At 43.5% G+C, this 13585-nt stretch overlaps 1 protein-coding gene across 4 annotated transcripts in view; it reads left to right on the top strand.

The window, feature by feature from the left end:
• The window catches only part of TEC (tec protein tyrosine kinase), a 127917-nt gene extending 122446 nt beyond the window's left edge, over positions 1–5471 (top strand). For all 4 annotated transcript variants that reach the window (XM_044293539.1, XM_044293457.1, XM_044293385.1 and 1 more), the window contains exons 17-18: positions 3758–3915; positions 5282–5471. In XM_044293539.1, coding sequence (XP_044149474.1) covers positions 3758–3915; positions 5282–5353 — 230 coding nt within the window. In that variant the 3' untranslated portion in view covers positions 5354–5471. The remainder of the gene's footprint in view (positions 1–3757; positions 3916–5281) is intronic.
• The last annotated feature ends 8114 nt before the right edge of the window (positions 5472–13585 follow it).

The following is a 13585-nucleotide window of genomic DNA, read 5'->3' as shown; positions in this document are numbered from 1 at the left end:
CATTCACACGTCCTGTTTTTTTTCATCCTGAAAAACGGTCCGTTTTTTGCGGATCCGTTGTTCCTGAAAATGTTTCCGTATGTCATCCGTATGTCATCCGTTTTTTGCGGATCCGCAAAAAACGGGAACATGTATACATTTCAATAATCAAATAAAGTTGTTTGGATTTCTTTGAAAAAAAATTGAAAAAAAAATAAAAATAAAAATTTGTTATGTGTTTCCAGGAACGGAATCCGCAAAAAACGGATGACATACGGAATGACATCCGAATGTCATCCGTTTTTTGCGGATCCATTGACTTTGTATTGTACCAGGATCCGATTTTTCAGGACAAGAATAGGACATGTTTTATATTTAAACGGACATGCGGAACGGAACAACGGAAACGGACAGCACACATTGTGCTGTCCGATTTTTTCCAGGACCCATTGAAAATGAATGGGTCCAGATCTGGTCCTGATCTGTTCCTGAAAAAACGGAACAGATCAGGAAAGAAAAAACGGACGTGTGAATGGACCCTAAATGTCTGTGGATTAAAGTAGGAATAGTCAGAACTGCCACCCAGACTGCGGGACCACTCCATGGGTCATGTCCTGGGAAAAAAAGCGTGGGAACTCACCCAAAATCCACTGCCATCCCGACCCCCCTGCCCCCCCCCCCCCAAAAAAAAATATATATATGTAAATATATATTTCGCAGAAAATTCAGTGCAACATAAAGCATAAACAAAAACTGGAATTTGCGCTATATGTCTGGTCAGACATAATTTGTCTCTTTTATATTATAAGCTCCCCTTATATATAATTTACTTACAGTTCTGAAGACCTCAGGGGTGTTGTGTGGCTTGGCCTCAGGGGTGTTGTGTGGCTTGGCCTCAGTGGTGCTGGCAGGCTTGGCCTCAGGGGTGTTGGCTCACTTGGCCGGGCAGAAGGAGTGTGGGAGACTGAGGCCTTTTTTTCTCCAAGCTGCTCCGGAAAAAAAATATTTTTCATTATACCTCAGATCAGACCACCAATGTATGTTAATCAGACCTCCGCTAACAGCCCCAATAAGACCTCAGATAACACCTCAGCTCAGACCCCAATATGAATGACCCCTAATCAGACCTCCGATAAGAGCCCCATGCCTCATAGCAGCCCCCAGTAGCCTCTCCATCAGCCTCCAGTGCCTCTCAAAAGCCCCCAGTGCCTCTCCATCAGCCCCCAGTGCGCCCTCCCTGGTATTAAAATCATTGGTGGGCAGTGCGCCCCCCCAGTATTATAATCATTGGTGGGCAGTGCAAGCCCTCTCCCCCAGTATTAAGATCATTGGTGGGCAGTGCAAGCCCCCCCCCCCCAGTATTAAGATCATTGGTGGGCAGTGCGCCCTCCCCCAGTATTAAAATCATTGGTGGGCAGTGCGCCCCCCAGTATTATAATCATTGGTGGGCAGTGCAAGCCCCCCGCCCCCCAGTATTATAATTATTGGTGGGCAGTGCGCCCCCCCACCCCCAAAATTGGTGGCAGCAGCAGTTCCAATCGGAGTCCCAGCAGTGTAATGCTGGGGCTCCGATTGGTTACCATGGCAGCCAGGACGCTACTGAAGTCCTGGCTGCCATGGTCAGTTAGTCAGCACAGCATACTTACATGCGCTGTGGCCGCCCGACGCTCCTTCTTGTAACTCACAGGTCTGTGCGGCGCATTGCTTATGCTTATAGCAATGCGCTGCACAGACCTGTGACGAGTTACAAGAAGGAGGAGCGGCCGGCGGCCACAGCGCATGTAAGTATGCTGTGCTGACTAACTGACCATGGCAGCCAGGACTGTTTTCTGTGTTGTTACATAGGACTGCAGGTGACATCTGCTACGTTATCTGTACTCCGAGAGTTATCACTGTGTTATCTGTGGTGTTACATAGGACTGTGGGTGGTATCTTTTACATTATCTGTATCCAGGGAGTTATCACTGTGTTATCTGTGGTGTTACATAGGACTGCAGGTGATATCTACTACATTATCTGTGTCCAGGGTTATCTGTGGTGTTACATAGGACTAGAGTTATCAAAGAGTTGCTTATTTTTAGTCTTTTGCTGGACATTGGCATTATGGCCAAATGCCCAGTTATTGATATTAAACTTATCGACGTCTTAGTGAATTTAAGTAATTATGTTTTTAGTATAAAATGCACAGAAAATGTTAAAGGACAGAACAGGGACTAGGGGTGACACTCATTAAGTGATGTACGGCACAATAGTGGCATATTAAAGTTTTTGTCACACCTTTTTTGCTGCAAAATCTGCAACTTTTCCCCCTTTACGTCACCTTTCAGAAGTGGTAAAAAAAGGGGATGGGTTGTTGAGCAGGTCCGCCTCAATTATTTTTATTCATTCCAGCTAGGGAGCTGCCGTAGGTTTTAGACACGAGCGTGACGGATTAGGTCCGGATGCGTTCAGAGTGCGATCAGTCAAACTCGTACTATTTTGCAAGCAAGTTCAGTCAGTTTTGTCTGTGATTGTAACGCGCGTGATAGAAAACAGAAGGTTTACAAACAACATCTCCTAGCAACCATCAGTGAAAAACGCATCACTTGCTTGCGGATGCAATGCATTTTTCACGCAGCCCCATTCACTTCAATGGGGCTAGGGCTGCGTGAAAAACGCAGAATATAGAACATGCTGCGATTTTTACGCAACGCAGAACTGATGCTTGAAAAAAAACACTCATATACACAGACCCATTGAAAAGAATTGGTCTGGATTCAGTGCGGGTGCATTGCGTTCACGTCATGCATTGCACCCACTTGGAAAGTTTGTGTGAAAGGAGCCTTAGACCTGAAACTCTACATAAATTTGGCAAATCCTCCGCCTGCGCAGGAGGAATCAAGCCCGTCATGGAAAATGGCAGTCTTGATAAATAAGTGATAAAACTGCCTTTTATATAAGGCGGCATTCACACAACGATATTTGTATTGCGATACGCAAAACACGGATACTGGCCGCACGGATAATGGTTCCGCATTTTTTTACGGATCAGCACTTCCCTCCCTTTGTTAGAAATGCCTATTCTTGTCTACAAAATGGACAAGAATAGGACATTCTACTTTTTTGCGGGGCCACGGAATGGACAGATTTCCAAAACATCTGCAGACATCATGCCTACATTTCCCATGATACTTTGTTATTTTGTGAATGGTCCTGCCCAGTCACTGCAAGTCTTAATGCCTCTAGTACACCTTTGCTGCCCCTGTATTGTATTGCATTTGCACCTGGTCTGTTTAGAGACTGGAAAATGAAAACTGAGTTTCCAATGAAGGTATGAAAGGGAGAGAAGGGCGTAAATCAGAGAATTGTTATTGATAGTGGCAGAGTAGCGGATTGGAAAGCGTCAGCGTAGTAGGTGGAATTTGGGTGCAAAAAGTGGATTGGACGTCTTAGAGTGGGCTAGGATCCAAGCAAAGAGTGATGATATTGATTTGGCTGAAACGGAAGCGACCACAGTGGATTCGGGAGAGCCTCAGAAATAAAAGTGGGAGAAAAAAAAGGTATGTGATATACTTTGGAAGGGATAAGCAAAAGAAAATTGAGGAGAAAAGAGGACTTACAACCAAAGCCATTAAACAATCAAGTTAAGGTTTGATGCAACTTTGCATTTAATGTGTTAAGTGTTAAGTTGACATTTGCTAACTGCCATCTGTAGGTCACTGCAATCCACCATGTTCCCAGTTGATCCAGGCTTTCTTGGCTTCTTATGTCATTTCCTTTTTCTGGTTTTTCCTTCAAGGTGTATTAATGTGGGAAGTATTCACCGAGGGTAAGATGCCTTTTGAGAGCTATTCAAATGTTGAAGTGGTAGAAATGGTATCAAGAGGAGAAAGACTCTATCGACCAAGGCTGGCATCACCAAGAATATACACTATTATGATGGAATGCTGGAATGAGGTAAGGTGATGGACTCATAGATTCCAACATTTCAATATTTGTGCAGGACCAATAGCCAAGTTGTATTTCTCTAACATTAACCCCTTGGCTACCCATGACCTACTAGTATGTCAAGATGATCAAGCGGGCACTGGAGCAGTTGCGTGCGTGATCAATGCAGTGACTACCGGGTCCCCGCCGTATCCACCGGCATTGCTGTAAACAGCGATGTTGGCAGTTTAACCCTTTGTAGCCTCCCTAGCATTGCGGGTGACGCTAGGGAGGCTTGTTCCGTTGTGGCCTGCTCTTGGCTTGTCCTCTCTCCTCCAGTGAGCCCCACCATTTGCTCAACCTTACTGGGTGATGATGCTGGCCCTGGATTGATGGTTTGGATTTATGTTGTAATGAAATAAATGTTTTAGAATGGGTGATTTCACACAGATTCTTTTTGAAGCATGCCACATTGTGGTGTCTTTCATGGTGTTTTTATTTTGTGTTAAAAAATGCTGAGGCTAAATGTTACATTCAAGTCTGAGCCCGCTCTGGATAAGGCATTTTTGTCTTGTGTTTTTGCCAAAGTATTCTTTATAGAACATAAAAAACAGCAGGAAATCACTTATATACAAATGTAACAAATAAAAAAAACTGCATTAGAAACAAAAAAACACAAAAAAACTATACAAGCTCATGAAATTCTTGGTAAACTGAAACAAAAGAAAGTGTGAAAGAGGCCTAAAGGGATGTTCCAGATTAATCAGATACTTTCCTAGTGAAAAGTTATGTCCTTTTCTGTTATGCTTAGGCTACATGCACACGACCGTTGTGTGTTTTGCGGTCCGCAAATTGCGTTCCGCAAAACACGGATGGTGTCCGTGTGCGTTCCGCAATTTGCGGAACGGCATGGACAGCTTTTAATATAACTTCCTATTCTTGTCCGCAAAGCGCAGACAAAAATAGGACATGTTATATTTTTTTTGCGGACCACGGAACGGAGCAATGGATGCGGACAGCACACTGAGTGCTGTCCGCATCTTTTGCGGCCCCGTTGAAGTGAATAGGTCCGCATCTGAGCCGCAGTTTTGGACCAAAACAACGGCCGTGTGCATGAGGCCTTCATTATTTACTTCCAGTGGATTATAGTATGTCCTAGTCAGTTCCTATTCAATGACCGCTATAACAGAGATCTTTAAAAGAGGACTTACTTGATCCAGAAAGTTGTATAACTTCTCATTAAATGAAGAATAATAATATTTATTCACTAAAACAGATATGTAGAAGTGTCTGAAAAACATTGGGCAGTAACCAGCCATAGGTTTCCTGATTTTATCAGTATAGTTACTGTTATTATAAATGTATTTAATCTTTATATTTTTTTTCTTCTTTTTAGAGACCAGAAGGACGACCCACATTTTATGACCTGCTGATTAGTATAGGACATATCCTGGAAGGAGAGCTCTGATGTTTTTCTGTCATTATTGGGAACTGATCCTCTGAACTGTTGGACGCCTTTCACTTCTGCTGCAGTGCTTACAACATTTTTTTTAAATATGTTTAGTAAAACCGTTTGCACACTACGTGTTGTACTCAGTGGTGTATCTTGGTTTTGTGCTGCCCTAGGCGAGACTAAACTCGGGCACCCCCCCTAATATAAATTTGACCCACCCCTTCCTTGTTAAAAAACAATGTGCATCTAGACTTAGTACAGTATTAATCCCTCCCTAATTCTCCCCCCTCTAACCACCCAACGGGTCCCAACCCCCTTACCCCATAAAACAACTATGTAATTGATTTTTTGTGAATTACTGTAATTTAAGTACTTACAGTTTTTGAAGACAGCAGGCTCAGGGATCAGTGCATTGGTGGCCGGGGCCTGGCCTCAGTGTTCACGGTGACCGTGTGCAGGATCCGCTCTGCACTTGGAGGAGATAAGGCTCACCCTAGCGTTGCCGGCCCGTGACTCCACCTCCGTGTGACGCCATGACGGCAACGTGAGGACGCAAAAGGCAGGGGAGGTCGGGAGGAAGTCAGGAGGGGGAGGAAGTAAGTTTTTCAACAAAAAATATATTTAGCATATTGTGTAACTATCACTAAGCAAAGAAGGCATTTTGCCGCCCCCTTTTCAAGTGCCGCCCTAGGCAAATGCCTTGTTTGCCTTGTGATAGATACACCCCTGGTTGTACTGATAAGTGATTAGCTCATATTCAGCCATCATAATGTTGTAAAACCATGGATTCTGGATAAATATTCTTTTTTTCTAAACTTTCTGGAACAGTAATCAATGAACAGTATTGAATGTTTTAAATTTCCATTGCGACTGTGACCATATCTTGCAACAACTAAGAAGCTGTATATAATGAAAATGCTCTATATGACCCAAATTATTGAGTTCCGCTATTTCAGGCACACCCAAACCATTGCATAAGGCTACATGCACACGACCGTATGTGTTTTGCGGTCTGCAAATTGCGGATCCGCAAAAAAAAACTAATGACATCCATATGCCATCCGTTTTTTGGGGGGGGGGGCGGATCCAATGAAACAATGCCTAAAACGGACAAGAATAGGTCGTGTTCTATAATTTTTCTTTTTGCGGGACTACGGAATGGACATACTGATGCGGACAGCACATAGTGTGCTGTCCGCATTTTTTGCGGACCCATTGAAATGGGTCTGCATCCTCTTTGCAAAAAAAACTGAATGGACACGGAAAGAAAATACGTTTGTGTGCATGTAGCCTAAATCCGGCATGCAGCCATGCAATCTTCACAAGCACTGGCAGCACTAGTTTCATATTGTGACTTTATATGTGGCATTCTTATAGAATGTCACCTTTGCCACTAATATGGCATTTCCAGTTTGCTAGATCTGCGTGGATAAGCGGTACGTGCTATTACTGTGAACTGGAAGCATCAAGAAGTAACAACAGCTCAACAAACTCACAGAGCAAGACCGCCAAGTTCTGAAGCGTGTGCCTTGTAAAAAGTGTTGCATTGCTTACTACAGAGTTCAAATCTGCTTCTAGAAATTACATCAGCAAAACATCCTGCAGTTTCGTGGAGGAACCTGGGTTTGACAGATGCCTGGGGTCGGCGAACGTTACCTGCCGGGACGCATAATGTCCACCATAAAATTTGGTGGGCATTATTATGGATAAAGGCCTGGGACTGTTTTCCAGGGTTTGTGCTAGAGTCCTTCTTATTTCCTTTGAAAAGTAATGCTACAGCATACCAAGACATCTGTGGCAACAGTTTTAGAAAGGTCCTTTTTGTGTCCTTAGCACATAGGTCCTTAACCCCTTCACGCCGGGCCGGGTCTTTAAAGAAGGCGCCATAGCCGCGGGTGGCCGCATGCTTCTTGTAGCAGACACCCGTGACTCATCTTCGCAACCGGCAGTAATGCCAATCGCGGACATTTAACCCCTCAGATGCCGTGGTCAATCCTGACCACGGCATCTGAGAGCACTAAAAACCGAAAGTGTGTGCTTCCGGTTATGCTCCGGCTCCCTTGTGTGGCGATCGGAGGAGCCGAAGCGTGTTTGCAGCAGCCCCTACAGGAGGCTGCTGTATAGTATTTCCTGTGGAGCCCTTGCCTGTAATAGGGCTCCATAGGAAAGTAGTAAAATCATCATAGATTCCAATGCAAGTGCATTGGAATCTATGATAATAGCAATCTAATGATTTCATGTTATAGTTCCCTATGGGAACTATAAAAAAAGTGTAAAAAAAAAAAATATATTTAAAAATAGCAAAAAATTTAAATTCTAATCACCCCTCTTTTCTACAAAAATGTTTTATGAAAAGTGATCAAAAATTCATACACACCCCAGAATGGTATCAATGAAAAGTTCAGATTGCCCCACAAAAAATTAGTCCCCATACAGCTCAGTACACATACAGGTCCTTCTCAAAAAATTAGCATATTGTGATAAAGTTCATTATTTTCTGTAATGTACTGATAAACATTAGACTTTCATATATTTTAGATTCATTACACATCAACTGAAGTACTTCAAGCCTTTTATTGTTTTAATATTGATGATTTTGGCATACAGCTCATGAAAACCCAAAATTCCTATCTAAAAAAATTAGCATATTTCATCCAACCAATAAAAGAAAAGTGTTTTTAATACAAAAAATGTCAACCTTCAAATAATTATGTTCAGTTATGCACTCAATACTTGGTCGGGAATCCTTTTGCAGAAATGACTGCTTCAATGCGGCGTGGCATGGAGGCAATCAGCCTGTGGCACTGCTGAGGTGTTATGGAGGCCCAGGATGCTTCGATAGCGGCCTTAAGCTCATCCAGAGTGTTGGGTCTTGCGTCTCTCAACTTTCTCTTCCCAATATCCCACAGATTCTCTATGGGGTTCAGGTCAGGAGAGTTGGCAGGCCAATTGAGCACAGTAATACCATGGTCAGTAAACCATTTACCAGTGGTTTTGGCACTGTGAGCAGGTGCCAGGTCGTGCTGAAAAATGAAATCTTCATCTCCATAAAGCTTTTCAGCAGATGGAAGCATGAAGTGCTCCAAAATCTCCTGATAGCTAGCTGCACTGACCCTGCCCTTGATAAAACACAGTGGACCAACACTAGCAGCTGACATGGCACCCCAGACCATCACTGACTGTGGGTACTTGACAATGTACTTCAGGCGTTTTGGCATTTCCCTCTCCCCAGTCTTCCTCCAGACTCTGGCACCTTGATTTCCGAATGACATGCAACAGTCCAGTGCTGCTTCTCTGTAGCCCAGGTCAGGCGCTTCTGCCGCTGTTTCTGGTTCAAAAGTGGCTTGACCTGGGGAATGCGGCACCTGTAGCCCATTTCCTGCACACGCCTGTACACGGTGGCTCTGGATGTTTCTACTCCAGACTCAGTCCACTGCTTCCGCAGGTCCCCCAAGGTCTGGAATCAGTCCTTCTCCACAATCTTCCTCAGGGTCCGGTCACCTCTTCTCGTTGTGCAGCGTTTTCTGCCACACTTTTTCCTTCCCACAGACTTCCCACTGAGGTGCCTTGATACAGCACTCTGGGAACAGCCTATTCGTTCAGAAATTTCTTTCTGTGTCTTACCCTCTTGCTTGAGGGTGTCAATGGTGGCCTTCTGGACAGCAGTCAGGTCGGCAGTCTTACCCATGATTGCGGTTTTGAGTAATGAACCAGGCTGGGAGTTTTTAAAAGCCTCAGGAATCTTTTGCAGGTGTTTAGAGTTAATTAGTTGATTCAGATGATTTGTTTAATAGCTCGTTTAGAGAACCTTTTCATGATATGCTAATTTTTTGAGATAGGAAATTTGGGTTTTCATGAGCTGTATGCCAAAACCATCAATATTAAAACAATAAAAGGTTTGAACTACTTCAGTTGGTGTGTAATGAATCTAAAATATATGAAAGTCTAATGTTTATCAGTACATTACAGAAAATAATGAACTTTATCACAATATGCTAATTTTTTGAGAATGACCTGTAATTACAAAAAAGTTATAGGGGGTCAAAATGTGGTGACAAAAAAATGAAACACATTATTTTTTTTTACCCACTTTTTAATTTTTTTATCACTATCAAAACGCAAGAAAAACTATACATATAAGGTATCACCGGATTTGTACTGACCTGTAGAATAAAACTAAATGGTGGAATTGCTTATTGTTTTGCAATTTCACCCCATTTGGAATTTCTTTCCTGCCTCCCACTACATCATATGCAATATTGAATGGTGGCGTTGGAAAGTACAACTTGTCCCGCAAAAATCAAGCCCTCATATGGCTATGTGAACAGACAAATAAAAAAACTCAGGGGCTGGAAGGGTTAAACACATTCACCGAATGCCTTTGGGATGGATGGGAATGCAGATTATGTTATTTGATGTTTTAATATGTTCTGAATTTTTCATGTTAAAAAAAAAAACAACCAGTGCTGAATACACTTTGAATCTCTAAGGCCTCTTTCACACGGACATCACGGGGGCGTTGCAGGAAAAGCGTTTTAATGCGTTTTGCACGCGCGTGAGAAAAATCGGCATGTTTGGTACCCAGACTCGAACTTCTTCACAGAAGTTCGGGGATCGGTGTTGTGTAGATTTTATTATTTTCCCTTGTAACATGGTTATAACAAGGGAAAATAATGGCATTCTTAATACAGAATGCTTAGTAAAATGTCCATTGAGGGGTTAAAAATAATAAACAAAATTAACTCACACCATCCACTTGATCGCGTAGCGGTTCTCCTCTTCTTTCTACTTACTTCAGGACCTAGCTAAAGGACCTTTGATTACGTCACTGCGCTCATCACATGGTCCATCACCATGGTGATGGACCATGTGATGAGCGCAGTGACGTCACCACAGGTCCTTTTCATCAAAAAAGAAAGAAGACATGCCAGGCTGAGCGTTCAAGTGGATTAAGGTGAGTTTATTAATTGTTTTTTATTTTTTAACCCCTCCATCACTATTTTACTAAGCATTCTGTATTAAGAATGCTATTATTTTCCCTTATAACCATGTTATAGAGGAAAATAATAAGGATCGGGTCATCATCTCGATCCTCTCCTAGCAACCATACGTGAAAATTGCACCGCATCCACACTTGCTTATGGATGCTTGCGATTTTCACGCAGCCCCATTCACTTCTATGGCGCCTGCGTTGCGTGAAAACCGCACAATATGGAGCTTGCTGTGATTTTCACGCAATGCACGCAACCAGTGATGCGTTTAAATCACCGCTCATGTACACAGCCCCATTGAAGTGAATGGGTCCGGATTCAGTGCGGGTGCAATGCGTTCACCTCACGCATTGCACCCGCACGGAATTCTCGCCCGTGTGAAAGGGGCCTAACATTTTCAAACATCTCATTAAAGCAGGGGTGGCCAACCTGTGGCTCTTGAGCCGCATGCGACTCTTTGCTTCTTCAAGTGCGGCTCCAGCTGTGGAGCCGGGAAGCAGTCAGGCTGGCTCACTCTCCACCCCATGCTCATCTTTTTTCCTGATCGGGCACTGTTGCTACTTTGCAGCTCCGGTTCACTCTCCAGTACATCCTGATGCACACAGTGTGAGAACGTAGTACGTGGGGACATGCACTATGACCTGACGTTGTGCTCATCAGGTCACAGTGGAGAGCGTGTCAGACCTGCAGAGTAGCAGGTGCCCAAGCAGGAGCCCAGTGCCTGATCAGGAGAGGGAAGAGATTTTTTTAAATCATAGAACTGACAATGGGGGTCTGATCTGAGCATGGGGGGGGGGTCCTGGTCTGGGCAATGGGGATCTGATCTGAGCAATGGGGGTCCTGATTTAGACCTTTAGCATTTAAGGAAGATATTTTTTAAGGTGTGAAGTTATGCTTGCTTTAATTTAAGTAGGTTTGTAAAGTGGACCAGGATGGTGATATCTGGCTGGTTCCTAGACTTACATTTAGTAACTTATCTTTGATGAATGTAATAGACATATTGCCCTCATAACATATATAACATATACAAACAGTAACGCATGAACCATAGGGTGATGGGGATTTTAAAATTCCCACATAATCGCCAATCTCCTTCACATCTGCCATGTGTAGGGTCGGAGGAGTTGTGTAGGAGGGTGGCAAACAGTAGTCAAGAAGAATTAAAGAGCTAAAATAACAAGTCAATGTTGGGGTGGTTTTTAGGAAGATGTGACTAATCAGATTCAGCTAGCTCCGGCTAGCCAACAGCCATATATTAAGGTAATCTAGTTCAACTTCTTAGTAAGGGTTGAGGTCCGCCATAGTTGATAAGAGATAGAGATATGGAGGAAGATGAAGTAAGCACAAACGTGTGTGCTTATAGGTGGTGAGAGAGGAGGGAGTACCTCATAGAACTGTAAGAAGTTCTGTCTTTATCTCTTCACTACTGTCCATTCTCGCATCAGGGTTGGAGGTTTCTGCTTCTCTGATGATCTTTCTCCCTCTGGTGACAGATGAGGAAACCATTTCTTCAGCACTTCTGCAGCTTGTGAGGGAGATAATAGCACGTGGTTAGAGTTTTTTCTGCTGACAATAAGTTTGACAGGGAATCCCCATCGGTATGAGATGATGTTTTCTCTCAATGTGGCGGTGTATTTTGCGAACTCTCTCCTTCTCGCCAATGTTGCAGGGGAGAGGGCAGCAAAGAGTGAGATTTGTTTAAACCTCTCTGGTTTATCTTTCTTGCGGCCAGCTTCTCTCAACAGATTATTTCTAAAGTGAAAAAAGTGTAATCTCACTAGCACGTCTCTTGGTGTGCTTGCAGGCAGGGATCTGGGTTTAGGAACCCGATGTGCTCTGTCAATTAGGAGGTCTCTCTCAGGGGTATCAGGAAGAATCAATGTGAATAAATCTGTCAGGAACTCTTGAAGCAACTCATTTGTGACAGTTTCAGGGATGTTCCTGAGCCTAATATTGTTCCTTCTGGAACGATCTTCCAAGTCAGACAGTTTTAATTTTATGGCTGCTACATCATCTTGTGTTTCATTGTAAGAGTCAACCAAGAGGTTGTGAGCTTCTTTAAAGTCCTCCATTTTTTCTTCTAAATGGGCAGTGCGGTCCCCAATAGCTGTTATGTCAGCTCTAATAGTGTTCAGGGCCGACTATATTTCTAGGTGTATAGAGCTTTTTAAATCTGCCATTAGTTGTTGCTTGGAAGTTAGGGTGATAATGTTACCCCTTTCTAGTTTAATGCTGCTGTCTGATATAGCTCCAGGGGAAGAGCTCTGAGGTGACCCCCCTTTTGGTGTGTTGGATTTACTTGCCGGCAAAGAATGTTCAGGGGATCTTGCAGTCATGTGCTGCCTTGTGGAGCGCTTCTGTTGTGATTCCAGCGCTTCTGTGAAGATCGGGCGCCATCTTGGATCCGCGCCGGGGAGAAGGAGGTGAGTTTCGGCGGTAGACCCGATGTTTTCTTGGAACGGGTCATTCTGGAGGCTCCTGAGGTGGCAGGTGAACTGTGGGATTATTTTAGGATGGTTTTGGAGGCAGAAGGACGCTGTATGTAGCGGTGAGTTGCTGCGGCTGCCGGAGCTCAGAGCGGGCACGTCTGCTCAGCTCTGCATCAGGCCACGCCCCCATCCAAAAGTTTTAACAATTAACATATTTCATCTTGTCGTATCCATAGCGACCTGCACTATAAAAATAACACCTGATCTACCCCATCATACAAGACCATGGGCAGAAAAATAAACAAAAATTTGGCTTTCAGAAAATGGCGACACAAAATGATTTTTTTTCAAAATGCTTTGTGTAGGGGCTCATGCACATGGCCATTGTCGTTTTTCGCTGTCTGCAAATTGCAGATTCACATAACATGGATACCGAACATGTGCGTTCCGTATTTTGCAGAACAGAACGTCCTGCTCTTTATAGAACTGTCCTATCCTTGTCTGTAAAAAGGACAAGAATAGGACATGTTCTATCATGGCTTTTGCAGGTGCCACGGAATGGACAAGTAAATGTGCCGTATCCAATGTGGACAAAAACAACGGTCATGTGCATGAGCCCTAAAACTGGTGAAACGTAAAAAAAAAATTGGTATCTCTGTAATCGTATTAACTGGCATAATAACATGTCATTTTTCCCGCATAGTGTACGCTACAAAAACAAAACCCAAATGTAACGGCAGAGTTGCTGCCTTTTCTTTATTCTGCTTCCTGAAAAGCGGAAAAAAAAGTGATAAACTCATATGTACCCCAATATAGAACTTATGAAA

This window comes from Bufo gargarizans, chromosome 1, assembly GCF_014858855.1.
Source record: "Bufo gargarizans isolate SCDJY-AF-19 chromosome 1, ASM1485885v1, whole genome shotgun sequence".
Lineage (NCBI taxonomy): Eukaryota > Metazoa > Chordata > Amphibia > Anura > Bufonidae > Bufo > Bufo gargarizans.
Note: the sequence above shows the minus strand (reverse complement) of the source record. Positions and strands in the feature narration are given on the sequence as shown.